Below are 24,283 nucleotides of genomic sequence, written 5' to 3' on the forward strand. Positions count from 1 at the left end.
CCCCCTTGCGCGTTGGGTGCATCACCAGCTGTTGCATGTTTATGCTCTCACAGGCTGCAGGGCCTAGATTCCCATTTTCCCAGAGATTGAAATCACATAGGATGATCATTCTAGAGTGAGTGAGTGACATATTATAGATAGTGACAATTAATGCTTGATTCTGAGGACTCAGTGAACCAGGAGGTCTATAGCAGATTATGCCAGTAAGCAATTGTCCTTTAACATCTTTAAGAGAGAATCCTAAAGTTCAAAACTCTCTACTTCATCCACCTCCATTGGGGCAAACTTCCATATATCCTTATAGATCACTCCCAGCCCTCCTCCTCTTCCAGTGAGCCATGGGTTGTGGAAAGCTTTGTAGCCCGGGGGGCATGCTAACCCCAACTCAACCTCTGAGTCCTATCGGGTCCATGTTTCAGTTAGAAATAGTGCATCCAAACTGTGGTCTTCTATCATAAGATGTATCTCCTGGTGCTGTTTAACCAGGGATCTAGCATTAACTAGGCCACACTTGAGGTTGTTTGTACTATTTTTCACCGGGATTGCATTCATATCTCTTAGTTCTGTAGATTTGGACGCCTCCCCGCCCTGCTCTCCTATTAGCAACAGTTGTTCCCTTGAGTAGCGATAGCTGACATCCCCCGTCGGGTGGCGTCCCTGACCGGCAGCATGGTTGGCGCTATATGCGGCTGGTGCGGGGACGGGCGCAGACGGGCTTGCCTTTGGTGCACTGGCGGCGCACCCACTGTGTGCTTGCGTTTTCATCTCCTTAAGTAGGGAGGGAAACCTCTTTGCTTCGAACAGCTAGAACGCTGACCAAGATGGCGTGTGCTGGGTGACCCGCTCTAACAGGCGGTGTACACCAGCTCACCCTGGTTAGGTAAAGTGCACATGATAATACAACTAGCAGGGGAGGGTATTAAAATGCAATAGCAGCTATTTCCACAATTTTAAAAATATTACACAATACGATTTAAAAATGCTTCACTTTCAGAGCACATCAATGTCAGCAGCAATTTAAAGCGCTTCGCTTATCAGAGCATGCAGATTCTGTTTGGGGGTTGTGATTGCAATACGTGCAGAGGGGTAAACTTACTGTCCGCTGCACTCTCGCGTTTCCATATCCTTAAGTAGGGAGGGAAATCTTTTGGCTACGAACAGCTAGAACGCTGACCAAGATGGCGTGTGCTCGGTTACCCGCTCTAACAGGCAGTGTACACCAGCTCACCCTGGTCAGGTAAAAAGCAAATGCTAATACAACTAGTAGGGGAGGGTATTAAAATGCAATAGCAGTTATTTCCACAATTTTAAAAATATTACACAATACGATTTAAAAACGCTTCACTTTCAGAGCGCTTCAATTTCAGCAGCAATTAAAAACGCTTCGCTTTTCAGAGCATGCAGATTCCGTTTGGGGGTTGTGGTTGCAATACATGCAGAGGGGTAATCTTACTTTCCGCAGTGCGCTCGCGTCTCCATCTCTTTAAGTAGGGAGGGAAACCTCTGTGCTACGAACAGCTAGAACGCTGACCAAGATGGCATGTGCTCAGTGACCTGCTCTAGCAGGCAGTGTACACCAGCTCACCCTGGTCAGGTAAAGTGCAAATGCTCCTCCTCACCAATCATTAAGACATAACCTTCACCACCCACACTTTCCACTTCATCCTCCAACACTGCACTTACAGTTTGTCTTTTTACATAGCTTGCCTTACAAATGCGAGCAAAATGGCCCCTTCTGCCACATTTGAAACAAGTTTGCATTAAGGCTGGACAATGTTTGAAATTTCCACGTGTGATCTACTGCCACATCTGAAACAAACTAAATCCCTTTCCAAATTCGACGATGTTTTTTACTTGTCTGATATTTTGACTCCTAGGTTTATCATTTCCACTTCTCTATACATCTTGAACGTCCTTGCAATCAAAACTAGAATGACTACCAGCTAATTCTTTCATGCAAATATCTGATTATTCAATGCTTCTTGCTATTTTCAATGCTAACTCCAAACTAGGATCCTCACTGGCTAACAGATGTTCTTGGATTTTCCAATTGCTGCTCTTCTAAATTAGCTGATCTTGAATTAGCAAGTCCCGCTAATTACAGTTTATCGATAAAGTATGTAAAGCTGAACCAAAATCATGTATCAATTCCTCTGGAAGTTAAGCTTGTTGCAAGAGCCTATCTCTTTCCAGTACCACATTCCTCTTAGGTGAAAATCTTTTGCTTAAAGTCTGAGTTATTGATGCATATTCATCTACAATCAGTTCAGCATCACCCTCCCCACTAGGAAGTACATGTGCAGTTTCAATCTGAAAAGTTTTTAAAATTGCTCTGCCCTCGTGACCCAAATTATAGATTAATAATGCATTCTTCTTCTTGGAAATGAAAGTATCCCCATCTATCACATCCAAATATGCATCAAAATCTTCGCACCACTGTATCCTGTTTAATGGTGGTGAACCTGGATCCACTAGGAATGAAGGTGGCTGAGATAGCCCCTCCATAACACAGTTGTGCGTGCAAGGTGAGTTGCTGCTTTCGATAATGCACATTTAACAATTAAATCTGATACTAGGAGAAGTGAACTCTTGTGCTATTTAATCTTGTGTCATGACTACACGCTATAAGACCAATAGGCAATTGGAATGGTATGCATTTGTAGATGGTATGCATTTGTAGAATGGATTGATGAGCTTGTTAAGGAATTGGACACTATAACATCATATAGTGCATGAGATGAGCTTTTCTTTTTCTTTTTTCTTTTACAGAGTTTTATATAGCGCAAACTTGACCCGAATCGGGTATCAGAGTGCTCTACATAGCACCAGTTGCATTACATGAGGACACATTCATTTATTTTAGGTACGGGGACATTAAGTGATTTGCCCAGAATCACAGGATGTTCAGCGTCATTGCGAGACTCGAACCCAGTTCCCCAGATTCGAGGTCGACCACCCTAGCCATTAGGCCAACTACTCTCCACAGCTAAATTGTTTAACCAGTAGGTGTGGATACAGGCATTAATGGCAGGCTTTGGGGGACTATGGATCACTCTTTCTCCAGTGTTTCCCTTCTTGGTGATAATGGTTTTGCAAGGAAGACTGCTATCTATAAGAAAGTCCAGTGATTTCACTTTGTTCATTATGGGACTGAATCTATGCCGGTTCACTGTGGAGAGGCAGTTCTGGGTGTGAGTTGCCTGGAGGCAGCAGTCATTCTCAGTAAGCATCTGAGTTGGGTTCAATTTACAACAAAAGCTGGACATCCAAGATTGGAGGTGGATATGTTCATTCATTTGACATTCATGTTTGAGAAGGCTTTTAAACAGAGTTGAGTGTCAAAGGCATATAGATCTTGATTTCGTTAATGGCAACTATCATAGGTTCCCTGTAGAGATAAAAGACCAGACATATGATGGACCTTTAGCGCACTCCATACGTTACTGGCTATATCCCTGATCATGTTCATCATTTCTGAATGACTTGATGCCAGTTTTTAGAGGAATAAGAAGAACCACTGTAATCACTCCTTTATATCTCACAACAAGAATCATAGTTTAGTAATAAAATGGAGATAGGCAGAGGTCTGTCTGGTAGAAATCACAGAAACTGACTTGCATGACGTAAATCCACATAAACTAGACTCTTGGAATGCTTGGTTCAATCTGGCTCCACTTAACTTTCATGACCCCCTCCCCCTCTGCCTTTAAAATGATCGACCCAGGCAAAATCTATAGCTACCCAAAAACTCAGATGTCAGAATCTGTGATCAGTGTTCTGATATAGACCCTCACCTTAGTGTTAGCGAAAATGTACTCTGGCCTCAGCTCAGAGAAGCTAGACATTAAGGACTTAATGAAAGACCTGGAAAAGTATGTGGCAGTAGATGTGATGTATTTTAAATATTTTAGGCAGGATGAGAACGTCGAAGATGGCCCAAGAGACTGGAGATTATTTCTACATGCATTACTGCACCCTCCATGATGGTATGTCCCCCTGAACAACATGGTCTATTATGTGTATGAGCTGGGTTACCTGTACATGAGAGTGATGATTAGTAAAGCAGGGTTGCACCTCAATTTATATAGGTATATAACCTATATCACATGCTAAAAATGTGCTGTCTCCGAAAGAATCACACGATACAGACACTGGAGTGAGATCCTAGAGTTAATCCGTTGCTCGCATGTGGATGACAGGTGGTTAGTTAAGCTTGCAAAAGAACACCAGATCCGGGTCCTGGCAATGAGCTCTTACTAGGGGAAGAGTGAGAGCTTGCAGTCTCTGGGTGCCCTGAGAGGTCACCTTGGGCTACTCTGAGCCATTGTAAGGCTCCAAACATGCTTCAGTTGGGTGATGGGTGTGCAGTCAAGGAAGTCAGCTGACTGGGTGCAGACTGCACTATTACACAAACTGAGGCCAGAGAACGCGTCATGAAAGGACTGTGCAAGCCCTGAAGGACCAAAAAGAGGGACAACAGCCACGAAAAGCATCTTCAGAAATGTGGGGTCCTCATAACATCACATGGAAAGAAGTTAAAGAGGGAAAGACATTGGAAAGTAAAAGTAGTTGTAGTCATAACCTCTAACACGAAAGAGGGTTTACCATTGCCTTTGCACTTGAGCTCGCACTTGAACACAAGCATTAGCTTAGATCTTGCAGGAATGGCCATATGTACCAATATCTGGTTGCAAAATACTGGTTTCAATTTTAAGGAAACTAAGAAAGGCATATTAAAAAAGCATTCAGGGGTTGAATATTGAGCTAAACGATATAGGTGCACATGCATCAACATTCGGAAAAGCGATTCCTTATTAGCGAAAAATAAGGATTCGTTAATAAGGAATCGCATTTCGGAATGCATTAACAGATTCGGTAAAAAAAAGCGATTCCTAAAAAATCGCTATTATTTACCGATTCCACAATAGCGAGTAGAGCAAACACCGAATAGCAAATAGCGAGTTCAGTATTACCGAAATCGGTATTAGCAAAATCGGTATTAGCAAAATCGGTATTAGCGAAATCGCAAAAAACGGTTCGCTCCGGGAGCGGCCTGATGACATCACTACCAGGAAGTCAAGCTGCCCCACCCTCATTCACTCGCCTTAGGAGCTCACAGGAGGAGGCACAAGACACAGGCTGAGGCTACAGAATCCTCACTGACAAACCATCCACTCTACCCTCACCAGGATGGAAAAGGATGCACCAGGCACTGCTGAAACTGCCAGGAAGAGGAAGAGAAAGTTCTCTGACAGGGAACTGGAGCACCTGATTGAGGGGGTGAGCAGCAAGCATGATAGGCTGTTCGGAAAGCTGTCTCTCAAGGTGCCAGAGGCGGAGAAAAGAAGAATTTGGCTGCGCATCCGGAAGAGGGTGAATGCCGTGGGAGTGACGCCCGCAGCATCGATGAACTAAAGAAGAGGTGGTATGACCTCAGGAAGAGGACCAAGGAGAGGATCACAGAAAGAGTCAAGGAGGCAGCTGGCACAGTAGGGGGGCCATCAAAAGTGCCTGCAAACACTGCCCTTGAGGAGCTAGTCAAGGGGACCATCGAGCAAGAGGCGGTCGTGGGAGTCACGCAGATGGACACCTCCGGCGCAGCCACCACTGAACAAGGTAAGATGCATGCCTGCGCCCATACTCTGCATATCGTATACCCATTCCCATCCCCCCAGCTCTATCACAGTGTGCAGGCAGAAGTGCACAACACATATTCCCTCATATCAGTATTGCATCATGGGAGTCGTAGTCATGTCAGCCAGGTGTGCAAGTATAGTCATACATGCAAAACAAAATGAGATCAGCAGTACAGGCAAAACATAGACTCAAATAATGTAATTCATAGTAGGACATGAATGCAAAATTACAAACAGATGTAGTAATAATCCAACTAACCATGCACTGTTTCACACACAGATGCATCTCCTGGCGATTCGGATGATAGCGGGCGCCTCATCATCTCGGAAACACCAGCTGATTCAGATGGCGACACTCCGCAGGAGGGTCAATCCCCACCTCCTCCAGCAACTATACCACCACCACCACCACCACCTGTGCCAACTGCGACAAAACCACCAAGACGCAGGGCACAAGTCCCCTCCATGCAGGTGATGGATGCATGCCCGAGTCCTGCAACCACAACTGGGCAAAGTCCGACAGTTGTCACACCGCCAGCACCACCACCAGCACGTGGCCGAGTCACTCAGCGGCGCAGGTCCCTGCGCAGTACTTCAGATGCAGCCGACCAGGCAAGCTCCCCATATGGTGGCATCGAGGCTCAGATGCTGCGTGTTCACAGCCTGCAGGGGAAACACATGGGGACCATTAACCTACACATGTCGCGTCTTGCTAAGCACAAGTGCACCCTGACAGACGCAGTGCGGAACATGACCACAGTTGTGCCAGAGGGGAATGAAAAACTCAGTGAGGACCTCCAGGCACTCACCCGTGCCATCAGAGCAGGACAACACAGTGAGCAACGGAGGGATAGACAGAACTTGCTCCGTTCCACTGCATCAACCAGGGCCATCACAAGGCTCTGCAACAGCACTGCTGTGTTGTCCCACCGCTCCGTGTCACTGCAGGTGGACCTCGGCCATTACTGTGGTGATGAGGCAAAGGCCTTAGGCCAGGTGACCACTGCAGTGGAACACTTGCAGACCGGAACATTCAGTGGCAGCAGTGAGGCTGCCTCAAGTGTCAGCAGTGTCTCCGTGGTGGAGACCAGCACCAGGAGGCGCAGTTCGCGCTGCTCCACAGCCACAGGGACAGGGCGTGGTAAGGTGGAGGAGACAGGTGATAGGAGGCTGGGCGTTCGTGGCAAGCGCCACTAGTCATACAGTACGGCATCCCTGACCATGGTGGTGTAACCATGGGCCAGTTTAATTGTACTATTGCACACCCGTGACTACAACAGGTATGTTTTTGTCCTCATTGTGTGGGGGAACTCAACTTAGCATTTATGTGTGACCTCACATACATCAGTGCTCCTGTGCATTAAACAGTAGCACCACTAATGATATCGTCATGGCTCATTCTTACCTGGGTCAGAAATGATGTTGCGTGATGTATGTCCGCCTCCTTTGGCCCTCAGCTGTGTTAGGTACGTGTGCCTGTCGGTGTTGTGCGGGTGGTTGGTCATCCCGGTAGTCGTCATTCCTGTCCACCTCTATGGGTATCCCCCTTCTGGTTGCGATGTTGTGCAGCATGTCACATACTGCTACAATCCTGCAGCAGGAGTCTGGTTTATATTGCAAGGCACCACCAGTCTTATGTAAGATTCGGAAGCGACTCTTCAGAATCCCAAAGGTCCTCTCTATCACATTTCTGGTGCTCATGTGGCCTGCGTTGTAGCGTTGCTCCTGTGGTGTTGCTGTATTGATGTAGGGGGTGAGGATTTATTCAAGCAGGGCGTATGCACTGTCACCTACAGGATGGAAGCAAAAGCTTAGCGACAGTGATGATTATACATGTGTGATGCTCATGTAATGAAGAGGTATGTGTACGTACCAAGCAAGAGTCCCTCTCCATTGAGTAGGCACCTGTGGATGCCACTGTGTCGGAATATGTAGGAGTCGTGTGTGCTCCCAGGAAATTGTGCCACTCTGTCCGTGATGATGTGCTTGGCATCGCACACGATCTGCACGTTGATGGAGTGGTAGGACTTCCGGTTACAGAAGATGTACTCATTGGCTGAGGGTGGACAGATGGGGACATGCGTACAGTCAATGCATCCTTTGACATGGGGGAATTGGGCCACCTGGTAGAATGCCTGTTTGGTGTGGTCCAACTGCTGTGGGGTTGTGGGGAAGCTGATGTGGGTATGTATTATTGTCAGCATGGCATCAATGAATTTGTGGAAGAAGCGAGATAGTGCGCTTTGAGATACGCCTCCCGCTACCGCGATGACCCCCTGAAAACTTCCAGAGGCCAGTAGGTGCAGGCAGCATAGGACCTGGACGTGCGCAGGAATAGCATTGGTCCGACATGTCTGGTGCTGCAGTAGTGGTTCAAGGTCTGCAATTAGGCCCCATTTCATGGCACGATTGAGACGATACTTGTCGTACACCTCATCCTCATTTTGACCAAGCAATGTGATGCGCACTCTGAAGACTCTCTCCTGGACCCTTCTCCTGCGTTGTGCTGCTGCATTAATTCGCATCCTCCTTGCAAGCACGTAGAGCGCTGCCATTTTGTGCAAGGTAACAGGGTCTCCTGGCCCTATTTGTATGGCTCACTGATTGTTAGCATCTGTGGCACAATTGTTTTTTTTTAGGTAATTTTTTTTTTTATGCAACTTTACCTCCTGGTTCTGATTCCCCTTAATCTGCTCATGCTAAATAGCGATTTTTGGTATTTTCGGTATTTGCGACTTTTGATGCATTCATTACCGATTCTTTATTTGCAATTGGTTAATGCCAGGCGCTAATAGTGAATTCGGTATTAGCGATTTTTTATTTTGCGATTCTTTATTTTGACGGGGCTTCTTTTTGCGATTCGTTACTTTACCGGGGAATTATTTAGCGATTCTTTATTTCTTCCCTATTTGTGTTATGCATTGGGATTCGTTTTTTGCCACTCGCTAACTGGTGATTTTAGCGATTCGGTATTTTTGCGAGTTGATTTTTGGTTGATGCATGTGCCAGATAGGACCTATTGTGCGAATTTTCCAGTTGTTAAAAGTGGTCGCAAATTGCGCACAGACTTTCCGAATGGAAAAGACTGTTGCCATCCAACCTATGCACTAATAGTTCAGATCACAAAATTCTGATTCCTAGTGGGTTTGTAATTCGACATAACTCATAAACAAGCACAAGGCAGGATGCAAATTGCGACCACCTATAATTAACTGGAGTCACAGGCATGGTGGCCTCCTGGGGTCACCAAATAACCAGGTTGTGCTTTATAAAAAATAAAAAATAAAGTTTAACCTTTCAACCACCCAGAAACCGATTCATACTCCTAAAAAATGTTTTCTCCACATTCTCTGACGAGAAGGGTCCCAAAGGGGCCCTTTCCGGTCTGCAATTGGTTTTACCATCAATTTATGGTAACATATTAATGTTTTGGCAACTACATTTTGGATGGAAAAAATGTATACATACCTTAAGCAATCGCTATATGGAAGGGAAGCCTTTAACATGCTCCTTACAAATAGCAACTCCTTAATGTTTAGTTAACCCATTAAACAATCTGGAAATCCTTTTCGGAATCATTAATTGGGTTTATTACACTAAAAAAGTGTTTTAGCAGTCACAAACCCTCAGAGTTACAGAATATCAAGGCTTGCGACCATTAAAACACTTTGTACATCAGGTACCAATATCCACAATAAAGTTGCAAAAAAGTAGCAATTGCTAATCATCAGCAAAGATAGTCAGATGTGATCCGACCACTGAAAGTTAAATGAGGTTCTGGATTCTAGGCTCCTTTTGTGTCTAGAATGCGGGTAGTAAATGCTATGCAAATTTAGTACTGTTGAAATATTAGACAAGAAAGTTTACCTTAAAGAGAAAAATGTATTCAAAATAGGATGTAGAAAAAAAATTCATATAATAAATAGTGATGAAATATTCAATTGGAGACTGGAAATCTTCTTGTGACGATATCTTAGTCACAAGTAATAATTAAGGCCCACAAGCCAACGGCAAACACTACGAAGTGAACGCATCAACCTCTGGCACGTAAATCACCCGACATTCTACAGGGCACCCTTCGTATGCATGCTTGACATTCCAAAGCTTTATGACATATCACAACGCGATGAACACGCTGCTGCATGTACTTACCCCATGCAACAGTACTTTATCGTCATAGGTTTTATAGGTGCATGTCTAGGTTGAAGGTATTTGAAAAGTTTAGTTTTCAGGATCACATGCAGCTCTTGTAGCTGAAATGTTGAAAAGGCATAAAGACAAAAAAGATGCCTAAAATTAAAAAGATAAATTGGTCTCCAGGTCTTTAATTTTATGAAAGACAAAATTAAGTGAGGCGTTCCTAAAGTGAAGAGTAACAGTCAGAGAACGGTTCTGAAGCAATAGGCTCAAACTAAATTTCAAGAAGACTGAAATAGTAGGGGTGGGGGGGGGAGGGGGTACAACTGAACAATGTACCTCCAAGCTCTGGTTTAATTTCCATGGCAATTGCCCTAATCTGGTGAAGTTCAACAATGAATTCCAATTAAACGTTCTAGATGCCACCTCCTCTTTCCATTTTAAGAGATTACATAACAGCATTTCTTCTTTACATAGGATGGTAAATGTCTTACTGTTTTGGCCACAGCTGGACTGTATCTCAGTTATAGCAGCCCACTCTCTCTTGCCGGCTAACACCTTCTTCGCGAATCTAAAGGTACTCCAAAATATTGCTGCTAGGTGCTCCAAAATGTAGTAATGAAAACCTCTTCTAAAGAAAGTTCACTGGCTTGCTGTTCAAGCTAGCAAACTGATTTGCTGATCTAGTTTTTGCTAAAGTGCATGTGCCCACTCCTTAAAATATAGTTAACATTGGATTATCCCCAACTGGCATTTTTAATTTACTTGTAAGTCCCTAGTAAAGTGGCCAGGCCCAAAGCTTCCTTTTTAATACATATGTCACTGCTAAGGTAGGCATTGGACAGCCTAGAGGGCAGGGTGTAATGAATCCAAAAAATAGGACATGTAACTTTAAGTTTTAAATATCTTGAAAGTGAAAAACTCTTAGATTAATGTTTTACTACCTCTCCCGTAGGATAGCATTGGAGCTACCTTATTACATTTAATATGCTGTAATTTCCAAATGGGAACAGGTAACCAGTTCATGTTTGGTATCTTTGGCACTGTAATCAAGAATCGTAACTTGTGGTGTAGTCAGATTTTAATGCCACTTTTAGAAAGTAGCAAAAAGAACATTTGATGGACGGAATACTGAACAATATCAAACATTCAGCCCCTGTACTAAGATGTGGGCCTAAATCCAATCTTCTTTTACACACCACACCATTCCTGTTGAGACCCAGCCATATGCATATCAGCCTTGACCCTTCTCCCAATGGTAACAGTCCAGCCCGAACTGCCAGGATCAAGACTGATTTGTATATGGCTGGGTCCAAACTGGGGTGGCTTTGTGAGCAAATGTACAATGGATTTAATCCAGATCTCTTGACTGGGGGTGAATGTTTGATTTATTTTGCATTCTGTCCATCATTTGTTGCCGCAACTTTTAGAAAGTTGCCATTTTCCTGCCTTAGCGATTTAGTGTCTATTGCCTGTCCTGGGTTACATGTCTGGGTGTAGCTGACAGTTGGGCTTTGTGTATTCATCACAGCCACACAGAATAGAAAGTTTAGTGTTTTTGGATCGGTCATCACTGGTAGGATGGGATGGAGGAGCTGGACACAGCCCTACTCACACTTGAATATGCTGTGTCCTTCATCCACATAAAGGACTGTATAACCCCTATAGTTAGTCTAGAGCTAGGGTAGGGAAGGCAGGATCCCTGGGGACTTCAAAGGGAAACATCTAGAAGCTTCTCCCCCCACTTCAAAGGTAAAACAGGACATACATACTGGACATCATACACCAACTCATCAGTACACTTCTGGACCTGTGGATACTCTGCCAGGAAGAAGGGCTGCTGTGCTGATGAAGGACTGCCACTTTGCTGGACCGCTGTCTTTTTCAACTTATGCTAATACTGGACTGCTTAGTTGCTGTGCTGACCTACTGCCTGTTGCCCTCTTGCCTGGGTGAGAAGGATTGTACCTGCAACTGCTGAACCTTGAAACCAATAGTGACTCCAAGGGCTAGTTGGCTGGCCTCCTGATCTGAAGCCTCAGGGACACAACAGGCTTCCAACAACCTTGCACCTGCACCAGGACTCTGCCATCTGTGAGTTTATGCTGGGAAGTGGTTCCACCCCGGTCCTGGACCCTTGGATGTGTGCTTAAGATGCCCTGCCACCCCATGTGGATCCAGCAGAACCAATGCTTCTCCTCTGCTGTGTGGCACATCCCCGAGCAGTACTGCCTCACGACCGCTGCTGTGTTGATCAGAACCTTAACGAAGACCCACATTGCATTGCAGCCCATCGTTGCATCAGAACAGCTGCTGCATGGCAGATCTTCGACACAGTCTCTCACATCCTTTGTCAACAGCAGCCTCAATGAGGACACCAGACACCGCATTACTAACTCACCGCACCTCAGAACTGATGCGTCGCTTCAGCTGCTCAATGCATCTTCAACGCGGATTCTCGTGATGCTCCGCAAACCAGGATTTAAGATACTCTGTTCAGCGGGCCTAACCGGGACCTTGTAGCCGGCCCATGTTCCATTGTGGTTGGCCTGAACTTGTGACTTTGTCTCGGTCTGACTCAACCAAATATCCACAGTTGCATCTCCATATATAGGAACTGGCACGAGGTGCGGCACTGGAGGTCCGCTGTTGCTGTTTTTCCAAATATCCACAGTTGGTGCTTTGTGCTTTTTGGTGCTATTTTCACTGAAATCTTTAAAATTGCATATCTGTGGATCTACTGATTAGATTTAGGGTATTCAATCTATCTTTTTTTTTTAATACTTCAATGTGACGCTCTAAGTGGTATGGGTATGCCTAGATGTGGGCTCGGTGCACCCTGTGCCACAGAAACCAAGCTATTGCCGACTAATGAACTCTAATAAGAGTATAACCAGTCTTGGGTTGCTTGTGTTCCGGTTTAGGGAGGACATGGCCTGGCAAATTGGGCTGGGCTCTTCCCACTGGAGCAGGGTCTGAACTCATTTGCATATATCAGGGTCCAAACTGAGGTGGCATGGTGTGCAAAATAATGATGGACTGGAATGCCGCTCTAGTAATTACCAATGGCTTAATTCAAGCATTCCATCCATCACATTTTTGTGTACTTCAGTGACACTTCTCGCCAGAGCACACAACTCTTGTGTCCCACCTCCAGACTTTGTCATTATGACACTCCATTTTTTATTAAACCGAGTGCAGCAGGAAAGTCACTAGGAACACCATGCTGTTTCATTTTTTTTCTCAGATGTTACCATTTCGTTTTACTTTCACTGTGTTAAATGGAGCTAGAAGCTATTCCCTTCCAGTGTTGATGCCATTTCCCAAATAACCAGGTGAACCATTCATCAGATACCTGCAGCATAAACAACTGAGCATGTCTTTTTGACAGAGAATGACAGGCAATTATTTTTACATTAAACACACATGAAAATGCAAGAAGGAAAGACAATGTATGCAATGCTAGGTAAGTGGATCAGAGATCATTATTCTGTTCCAAAGTATTGCTTCCTAAGACTTCTAGGAGTATATAATTGAACCTTGCTCATGGTGCATGTGGAGTAGTTTCATGCAAATGCATGGATGCCTATATTGTTTATATATGCCACATGTCAGATGCAGACGCACAGACCAATAAGTGCTAGACCTGGCATTCAGTTAGAGCCCCATTTAGGGTATTATTGGTGGTGTGGTACAGAGGAGCCCATTTCACCTATAATGAAACATTCAATATAGTTACCATAATAGAATGCACCCCCAAGGACCCATCTTCAATGGCAGTTTCAGTGTGCCTACTCAGGCATAAGCCATGTTTCAGGAGCCCTGTTGTCAGTACAGTGTGGCCCTGAAGGGATCTGTATTTGACTTTGCCTCCACCTCTTCCATGATAAGCCACTCCTTCAGAGACACACAAAGAAGCAGCTTGAAACAGCGCTCATCTTTCTACTGCAGAGTTAGTAGGATGTAGCCCTGCCTTAAGTAGGTAACCCATTGACAGTGCACATTGATACAAAGCTGGTCCATGAACCAGGTTCACTTGTACACCCTTATAACCAACCCTAAGATATATATTTTTGTAAAAAGCAAAAATGTATATCACAATTTTCACAGATTTACTACCCTAGCTCAGGGTACGACTATACTGCCCTTCATCTTAGCAAGAACTCTTGTTTGCACATTTGGAATTGAATAATTTCAGAGAAAATGCCAAAACCAGAATGAACTAGAGGTCCACAGTATATAGGTAGGTACATTGATTTTCTTACGTTCTCATTGAAGGGAATTGGAGGCACAGTATTGTCCAGGCGGAACATTTCCTCGCACAGTAGAGCTTGCAGACACAGCACCAGACTATCCACGTCTCTTGCCATTGGACCAATCATGAGTTGCACTAAGAATAAAGATCATAACAATAGTTACATTAATTAATGAGATGCTATATATAAGTCAAAGTGAGGCATTCAATTTAGTAGTAACTGCAAAATGCCCTAATTGGTTTGCTGTCTGTTTGCCTATGAAGATCCACTCACATCTTCGCTCTCCATACCTTTGATTTGTAAAAACCCATTGCAGTTCCATTATTTAAAATGTCTTGATTTATTCTTTTCATCAAAGTACATGCTAGGTCTTTCCCCTGACAACGATCTTAGTTAGGAACATGACAATGATTGACTAAGGCTTGCTTCAGAACATGTCTGTTTTTTCCAGATGTGTCATGGGATGAGTCTTAGTAAGGGTTGTGCTTCCCACGTTTCCACATGATATACTATTTACTGAGTGGTACATTCCATGGATGGGATCTTACAATAAAGGTACCTTGTTGGGCCATGGAATCGTGAATATTGAGTTGAGAAGCTTGTGTGACCAAATGTGGAAGGAGGTTCTGGGTGGCCTCCTAGAGTACCACATGAATCATGACACTGGACCAATAAGAGTTAAGTGTGAGTTCCTATTGATCCACAAGACATAGTGATATTAGATTGTAAGGCTACAAAATTGGGACAGATCTACGTGGTCATTCATAATCCAACTTTCAATTTAAGACTATTGTAGGATACCTCTTCTACAGGGAAGAACCAGATCTGGCAGAACCAAGGAAAAAAATAGCTACATTAGAATATTTGATACCATGTTGGTAAGTTTGGTGGCAACATCGGGGGCATGAACCTCCAAAAAGATATGGGGGATGGGGCGTAAATTGTGACGTTGCAGCAGCTTTCACAACATTGTTGAACTCTCAAAACTGGCATTATTGAAGACAAGTCTTCTTCAAAAGGGCATTTTTAGGATGTTGTCTTCCAGGTGTGAAAAGTTTCTTTTTTGTTGAGTAGCTCAGGAGAAAACGTATGTCAATGGTACTTTAACTAACATGCTTATTTAAGAAAACAAACAATTGTATCCCCAATATTTAGGATGAGTTAATAAGCAGAAACATCATGAAGCGGTCTTCCTGGCGTGCTGACTCTGTTTCCCCTGTGCCAATGTCATTGGTACTATCAGCCCCTCTCTATCAATTGCAATGCAAGCTATTGTAAGAGGCTGGAAGATAAACATAGTGATCCAAATATGTCTGTAGGTGCCATGTGGGAAAGTTTGACCAGCAGCCGGTTACTGACTTTTTTTGGCAGACATATGATTGCAGTGATTGGCATCACTGAGGGGCTTTCCAAGAATGACCAGTACCAGTAAAGCAATGAGTAACCAAGAGTTGTGTAAGAGTTGCTGAGCCAAGGATTGGTGTGTCATTAGGATAGATATATTAAGTTGACTTGACCCTCCTCTATGATCCTCTTCCCTATTCTGAGTTCATTGGAAAACTATGTATTTTAAACATTGATCAAATGTGCTGTCAGAGACGTAGTTTAATTAAGGTCATCCATGGTTGACTACCTATACCTTGTAGATTACCATGGCTTGCCCAGAAATATAAAATCAGATCCTCTACCAACTTTCAGTGGGATCTCCTCACAACATCATTAGGTCACTACACAAATGACACTGCACCATGTTGACCACTACATCCACTGCCACTATATCAGATAGGGAAATACAATAAGAAATTTGAATTATGTTAATCTATTTAAAATTAAGATAAAAAAGTTAAAACTATTTCATTTAAGTAAAATTTAATATATTTAATAAAAGGGGATTCAGGGGTACCCCTCCTCCTTAAGCTATATGTTTTCTTTTTTTAATTAGAAATGTTTATGCTTAGAGCTACACATATGTAATTATATTTAAATTGCTCAATGTGTTTTGTTAATACTAGATTTAGGATTAAAATGATTAAATCATTTAAATTAAAGACAAAATTATTTAAGGATCAGAGTTAGTAAGGTAAAAAAAGAACACAAGTAACTAAAATAAAATACAATAAGTTAAAATGATTGAAAGTTATTAAAAGGTTAAGCTTAGGAAAAAGATAAATAATAATACATGTAAATCATTTTATTACAAATAAATAATGGTTAGTTAAGGGTTTGGATTTAGACTAGGATAAGGACAAACAATTGAATAAATTAAATTGGTAAAATAAATAGGTGTAAGTATAAATGTCACTCTTATATAAATTACATTTAATTTACATTAAAAACATAAGTATTACAGTAATGAACAATGTGGCTAATTAATAACATTAACACAAACTTAGAAAAAATGGAAGTAGATATGTTGTCCATGTAGTGGGGTTGAAGTAAAAAATCATTAATCATTTCTAGACTGATGTAGTTATCATAAATGTAGTGATCACAATGTAGTGGCTCTTATATGTAGTGGTTGTGGATACGGTAACATACTCCCCTCCTTCCCTGGGATCATCATTTTTCATGGTACCAGCCACCAAAAATGGTACCGGATTAGTTGCTCAGCAAAGGTGGCTAATCTATCACTATTTTAGTGGTGCCAGCCCGAAGAAAAAACACCATGTGGCAGTCTTTCATGGAAAGCAAATGCAGGAGTCCATGACATGCTGGGAAAACAACTTGCAACATTTTACAAAAACTTGTAATGTGGGTCCTGACAATGCTGCCCCAGTCCTCTGCCAGGCCTCAGTTATGTTGGATGAAACTCCATAATGCTACAGGTGCCTGGTGGGATTCCATCACAGAGTTTTTCCCTTGTGGTGGGTCTTGCATTGGTAGAAAGAGTCCCACCAGAATGGGTGCCTTCTTCCACACTGTCAGACACAGCATCCACTGCATAAGCTGATGCATATGATCTCAGTGTCGTCAATAAAAAAGAATACTCTTCAGTGGCTCAGAAATAAAGACTGAAAAGTAGGGGTGGGCGGAATTTGCGAAAGTGACTTTCGCAATTTATCGCGAAAATGTTACAAATCTCCGCAAACACGCGGAAATATCGCGAAGTTGCGGAAGTTTTTTTCCCGCCCGTTCGCGGTATTTTATGCATGGTCGCGGCTCGCCAACTTACCCATGCGGTTGCTCGCGGGCGCGGCCATCTTGTTTTCACTCTTCTCGCGGTGCATGATCGCGAGAACAAAGACGCGATCGCGCACCAATGACATTACTGCGGGCGCGAACTGTCGCGAGACAGCGCAAATGGCTACCAACAATCCAACATCTTGTGGAGAACGCGACCGGATCGGGAAAACTTGTCGGCGAACGTGGGCATTCAGGTAAGGCGATCGCGCCCGCGCGAGAATGAATTATTTTACAGCGCGAGCAAGAAACAAATTATCGCTAAGCTGCGGAATGCGGAAATTTTGACATTTTCGCGCTCTCCGCGGAATGCGAAAATGTCAAATTATCGCAATTTCCGCGAGCGGAACGGAAATTTAGCCCAGGCCTACTGAAAAGGCAAGACATCCCTGGCGATAAATGGAGTAAAATTCAGGTTGTCAAAAAAGTATGAGGTTTGATGCAAAATAAATTATCCAATTGGACTGATTCATGATAGTGCATTGAGGAAATATTACTATACCTGATGACAATCCATAAACAGGTGAGCCAATTCCTTTTACACTGAGTAAAAAGAAAAATATGTCAATTAAAATACATTAAGTGGCAATATCCAGAAAATAGATTCACATTTTAATGGTAAATCCAGTTGTCATTACTGGTAAACACTAAACATAAAATCATATTTTACATCTTCGACACACCGTAGAGATACTTCACTGAATGGATCATGGATCTTAAGCAGCAACTCCATCTACAATAGAGGATAACCAATTTATTTATCTATTCAAGTTGATATTTAGTTCCACAACATGCCTGTGAAAAGCAGTCGACCCTCTTTTTTTGTCTGAGGGTATGGTAGGTGACGACAAAAGTAGTCAAGAAATCAAAAGTAATACCCAAACATGATTAATTAGCATACAACATATATGGGTGTCTTCAAAATCACTGGCATTTAAAAACAAAAAAGCATGGATGGATTAAAAAAAAGAATTAATGTGGCTATTTGGACTGCTGTTTTACAACACTATTATAAAGTAGGAACTTGCACCAAGGGAATAAACAACTGCATTTTTATTTCACTTCATTTAGTTGCCTTCAGTCTTGCTGGATTTTTCACTTTGAAGATATCAGAATTAAACCTAGGTGTCTTGCTTCAAGGATACTTTCTTTCCCCCCATTGGGGCCGATTACGATTGCGGAAGGACCGCTGTCGCCAGCCATGCGGTGGCTGTCCTTCCGCCATCAGACTGCGATTTCCCCCCCGCCACAGTATGACGGCGGGGGTATTCGCTTTCTGACCGCAGCGGACTCAAAGACCATCCTCCACAGAACCGCCACAGGCAGAGCGGTCTGCATCCATGAAATGGTGGCGTGCCTAGCAGGCACCGTCCGCCAAATTACGATGCTATCTCCAGCCAGCCATTCCGTGGCGGGTAAACCACCATTGCGGGGCCCCCTTGTGTTGGGGGGAGGTGTTGGTGCACTGGGAGGTACCCTACATTTCACTGCACCAAGTGGCAGGCACCGTGTGGTCCCTGCCACGTAGTGCAGTGAAATCCAAAACATGCTATTTTAACATCGTGGTGGGTGCTGCTGTCAGCAGCACCCGCTGCTAGGCTGAAATAAAAAATGCTACCGACATGGTGGCAGTCGCATCCTAATCCATATCTATGTTGCTCGCTTTGCCAATCTCCTTAGGATGCATGGGTTTACCCCTAAATCCTATGCCGACAATACACAGCTGCTTTTTCCCTTCTACAAATTTACTCCATCTGTACAGGCGGCCTTCCCTTCCGATATGAGAGCTATTTCACACTGGATGAAGAGCAATTTTCTCCTGTGTAATGTTGGAAAAACGGAGATTCTGCTTTTTGGAGATGCACCTTTATTATGGACCCCCAAATGGTGGCCTGCTGAGCTAGGTGCTCCTCCTACCCCTAAATCTCTCGTTAAGAACTTGGGCGTCCGTTTGGATCAAGCCCTGACTTTAAAGGAGCACACTGCTCAGACAGCTGGCTCCTGTTTTCATACGTTGGGCTTACTCCGCCGAGTCTTTCCGTTGCTCCCCGACTCAACCCGTAAGACCCTTACTCAGGTTCTTATACTGAGCCGTCTGGACTACTGCAATGGTCAGCTGATCTCCGCTAATGAGGCTACACTCAGCAGACTGCAGGTTGTCCAGAATACGGCAGCGCGATTGGTCCTCAATGCCCCTTTTAGGACTCCTTCCCGTCCTCTTCTCTCCCAGCTCCATTGGTTGCCAATATTCCAGCGGGTAAAATTTAAAGTTTGCTGCACTATACATAAGGCTCTATTGAATCTTGGTCCCACCTATCTCTCTGAGAAATGTACACCTTACCTACCTCTCAGGTCTCTCTGTTCAAGCTCCAAACATCTTCTTGTGGTTCCCTGAGTCAGGAAGGCCAGACTAGGGGGGAAGGCCCTCTCCTAGCTTGGCCCCCGCTACTGGAATGAGGTCCCTCTGCACTTGAGACAATGTTCAGACCACCTACAGTTTAGGAAGTTGCTCAAGACTGCTCTTTTTTGTCTCTGATTCAGTTGTAGTAGCAGTTCTGTGTCTATGTCACCCGTCCGAAGTGCAGAGATACCCCTTCGGTGGTCGATTCAGGCGTTATATAAAGAAATAAATAACTAAATAAATAAATAATTGGGTGTGCGGGACCACCGCATGTATTGCAGACGGTCCCGGTCACCACCACGATGGCGGACGGACTCCAGTCCGTCCGCCATCGTAATCGGCCCCAAAGTGGCCGTCAAGGACCTTGGAAAGAGAGGGAAGGAAAGGTAACTAGAAGATAGAGGCTTAAGGCAAATAAAAACACAGGGAAGGGAATGCCAGTCACAAGTAGGCAATAGTTTTTGTGTCTGTTTTCTTACATCTCCCCCTATCACAGATGGTTCTGCTAACTTACATTTGCCACCATGTGTCATTTGACATATGACAGCAACTCACTTCCCATGATTATCAATTGAAGAACTGATATTACATGGTGAAAAGAAGGTGAGCTGGAAATCAATACAAAGAGTGGGTGTCCATATTGTTCTTAGCGGGTCAACACCTTTCTAAAAAACCCTCTCTGTGGTCTCTCCGTGACTTTTGAGAAAAGGACTCAAAGCCCTTCCCTCTTCCAGGTCTGACAATCCCTCTCACATGGAGACAAATTGTTTTAGGTTGACAAGTTTGCCCAATGTATTTTTGACAGTCTCCTATGGGCTAATTTTGAGTTTTGTGGTAACTTTAAAATGGTTTATGAAGGGAGTGGTAATGACTCAGGTGGAGAACTATAAGGCTGACTGAGTTCTCCTTATAGATTGGCCACTGGCAGAGAATCCTTCATTGCAGGGTTACCGTCTTCCACCACAAATCGCAGCTTTGCAGATAACACCCAACCCTAAGTTAGCCCTTTAAATAGGAGGAATGCAAATAAATATCTTAGTTATGATCGTTCACAATCTACCATATCATCTTTTCTATTGCATGTACAAACCAGGCACTGAAATCTTTTTGATTTGACTATCATCATGCAGGGACCTCAAACATGGAGACAGATGTACAAAAGGTTTGCACCCAAAAAGAGAGTGGTGTGGTAAATTGCATGCTTTGCAAAAATCCAATGCTGATATACTAAATAGTCACCAATGGGGCTATTCCCAAATGTAACACACTTGTGAGTAATTTACACGTCTAATTTCCTCTTACACTTCTGAGTAACTTTACTACATTTAGCCTTTCACAAAATACAAGTGTAAAGTTACTCAAAGTGTAGACTTACACGTCTCCACTCCCTGGAAAAGGGTGTGGAGCCAAATTTATGAGAGTAAAGTACTACTGCCAAAAAAGAAACAATAGTAAGTGCAGCACTACACATGACCAACCACTGATATCGGAAATGGAGTTGGGGAATTAAAATAATAACTCCATAGGAAATAAAGCTATATGAAATAATCATTTTTCAAATAGGTAAAAATAAAAACTCTATATAATTTAATATATATAATTTAATGTTAAAAAATCTAAAAATAAAACATATTTCTGAAAATGATTATCAAAAAATGAACAGTTTTTTGAACTTACAAATCAATGTAACAATCATTTTTATTAAAATATAATTTCATTAGCCTGAAATAAATCCCATAGGATACTATGCTTCTCTTTTAATGAGTATGAATCTATAATTAATTCCTTTTTTAACTTTAGGAGGGAATTTATTTTTTTAATTTAAACATGAGAAAATAATACTTATTTAATTTATTATATTAACATTAATTACAGAATGAATTTCAAAGTTAATAGTGTTGTAGGTTTGTTTTGGTCTATATTTAAAATAAATATACAAAATCAATTTACATTAAAATGTAACAAAAACATTGTTTAAATTTTGTTTTGAGCTTAATAAACTTTTTTACTTTTCTCTATGCTTTTCCACAGGGAGAAACCACAACTGAGGTGTAGATTTCACAATGGTAAATTATAGTGGAATTTTTAAAATCTTTATTAAAATGTATAGTAAATGAGTACAAATATCTTTATGTTAATACTAATGTACATTTATTTTATACATTTATTGTAAATGTAGAACACATGTTACAGTACTATTAATGTTTGAATTATTCTTTCATAAATTTAAAATATTAAATTAAATAAACAATATTTTGGAGTTTAAATCAAAAAACTAAATTTCCACATGAAGTAATTGTTTTTATTATGGATTAATAATTACTATAAGTGATGTATAGAATTAATTACAAGTATTTCAATTATATAGCAATAGAAATAATGTTATATTAATGTATAACTCCCAAAAGCTTTATTAAAATAGTTTATAATTAACTAATAAATATGTTTTATTTGTAGACTTTTTTCCAATAAGATTTATTTATATTTTTAACTGTTTTAAATAATTAAATTTAAGATTATCTTCTATGTTTTTAAAAAAAAATCTCTAGCACCATTATTGTCTATGGGATGGTGTTTCACCACCAGTGGCTGGCCCTGTGGAGTGCCTTAACTTACTCCATCTCTGAACTGGAGTAATTTACAACTGATTTATGTGAATTCCTGGCTGCAGTAACTTTACAATTGTAGTTTTTGAATAGCAAAGGGCTTACTCTTTTGTTGATGGGTGCACGTCCCTCCCTAAACCCCTCCTTACTCCTTCCTAACCCCCTCCTAATTAATAGTAACCATGCCCTTTTTCAAGCAAATTCCACTGGTCCTCCCACATATACCAATAAGGGCCCGATTACGATGTCGGATGGATCCGTCCGACGTCGTTTGGGAACTGGGGACCCGATTCACAGAACTATCTTAAGACAAAATGTTAAACTTACTACCATTTTGGTATTCACAGAAGGCACTTACTCATTTTGGTATTCACAGAAGGCACTTACTCACTTCGGTATTCACAGAAGTTAGGAGTCCTAATTTTAGGACTCCTAAATGCCTTCTGTGAATACTAAAAGTCTTAAAATTAGGATTTTTCTCAGTTTAGGAGTAGCAAAGTTCGGACTCCTAACTTTACTACTCATAAACTGAGACAAATCCTAACTTTACGACTTTAGGTATTCACAGAAGGCATTTAGGAGTCCTAAAGTTAGGAGTCCTAACTTTACTACTACTAAACTGAGAAAAATCCTAATGTTAAGACTTTTGGTATTCACAGAAGGCATTTAGGAGTCCTAAAGTTAGGAGTCCTAACTTTACTACTACTAAACTGAGAAAAATCCTAATTTTAAGACTTTCGGTATTCACACAAGGCATTTAGGAGTCCTAAAGTTAGGACTCCTAACTTCTGTGAATACCGAAATGAGTAAGTGCCTTCTGTGAATACCAAAATGAGTAAGTGCCTTCTGTGAATACCAAAATGGTAGTAAGTTTAGGATTTTGTCTTAACTTAGTTCTGTGAATCGGGCCCAGGGACCGACCGGCCTCGTGTTGTCAGTTCCAACCAAGCAAGTTGGATGTGACTAAACACTGCTCGGTCGCACTCCTGTTCTTTACAGTGGGAGCATGCATTCTGACCGGAATGCATGTTCTCAGTGTAAAGTGCAGAAGTGCAGTTCATCCCTGCACCCGGTGGCAGGCACCTCAAGGTGTTTAATAATCACTTTGATATTTTTGAAACGTAAATTAAAAAATTCTAGAAAATTCAATCTTGTGCGTTCATACAATGTTTAGGTTACATTGCATACCTCAGTCTCGCTACTGTCGGTTTTAATCCACATATTCCACAGAAACTTGAAGGAATCCGGATGCTGCCAGCAATATCAGAGCCGAACCCCAGTAATGATCCCCCACCTCCAATCAGAGCACCTTCCCCTCCTGTGGAGCCACCGGTGGTCTTCGTGTGGTCCCGGGGGTTGACTGTCTGACCGTTTATAGGGTTACTGCATTCAAAGCTGTGTAAAAGCATAAAAACACGTTATTTGAAGAAACCACACGTCAATCTGAGTTGTAATACCTTTATTTCAAGTTTTTACAGATGCTATACTACTCCTAAACTGTTAATGATGTCATAATGTAGGCTCAATTTAACATGCTGGGAACCCCATCTTTATAGAGGATAATGAACTTACATCCTGGGGAATCAAACCTATTCTTATTCTGGGAAACATACCTTTTAGAACAGGAAACTACAAGTACATGTTATAAGAAAGATGCTTAAATTGCAAAGTGAATGTAAGCAAATACCAGAACTCAATTTAAAGTAGTGAGAGGAGATCGATTCTTAGGATGAGTGGTGAGCCTTCAATTTATAGTTAGACAGCCCAATATATTGAGTGGAATGGCCTATTCTCTTGCTTTGTAGGGTCTGGAATAACATCTCTCTAAATGTCAGATGTTGGTCCTCGCTCCCAGAATCACTGCATGTATTTTCAGCGCCCTGGGCATAATAGACGTTTGCACACTGATATTCTCCCTATGCACCAAAATTGATTTTTTTCAAATTTTTGCAGTAACTTAGGGCCAAAAAATATGTTGGCGGCAAGAATATTCCATTGCAAAGGCGACCGAGTATGCTTACCGCCAACATAATGGTCCGCCCGCCAAAATTAGGGGCAAAATTATCG

The 24,283-nt window shown here is 42.3% G+C and overlaps 1 protein-coding gene across 2 annotated transcripts in view; it reads right to left on the reverse strand.

The window, feature by feature from the left end:
* The window catches only part of LOC146835074 (vitamin D3 hydroxylase-associated protein-like), a 305,684-nt gene that overhangs the window by 138,159 nt on the left and 143,242 nt on the right, over nt 1-24,283 (reverse strand). For both annotated transcript variants that reach the window (XM_085602740.1, XM_085602739.1), the window contains exons 5-7: nt 23,405-23,611; nt 17,712-17,752; nt 14,039-14,163 (exon numbers count right to left, since the gene is read on the reverse strand). In XM_085602740.1, the coding sequence (XP_085458866.1) occupies nt 14,039-14,163; nt 17,712-17,752; nt 23,405-23,611 (373 nt within the window). The remainder of the gene's footprint in view (nt 1-14,038; nt 14,164-17,711; nt 17,753-23,404; nt 23,612-24,283) is intronic.

This window comes from Triturus cristatus, chromosome 4_2, assembly GCF_964204655.1.
Source record: "Triturus cristatus chromosome 4_2, aTriCri1.1, whole genome shotgun sequence".
NCBI lineage: Eukaryota > Metazoa > Chordata > Amphibia > Caudata > Salamandridae > Triturus > Triturus cristatus.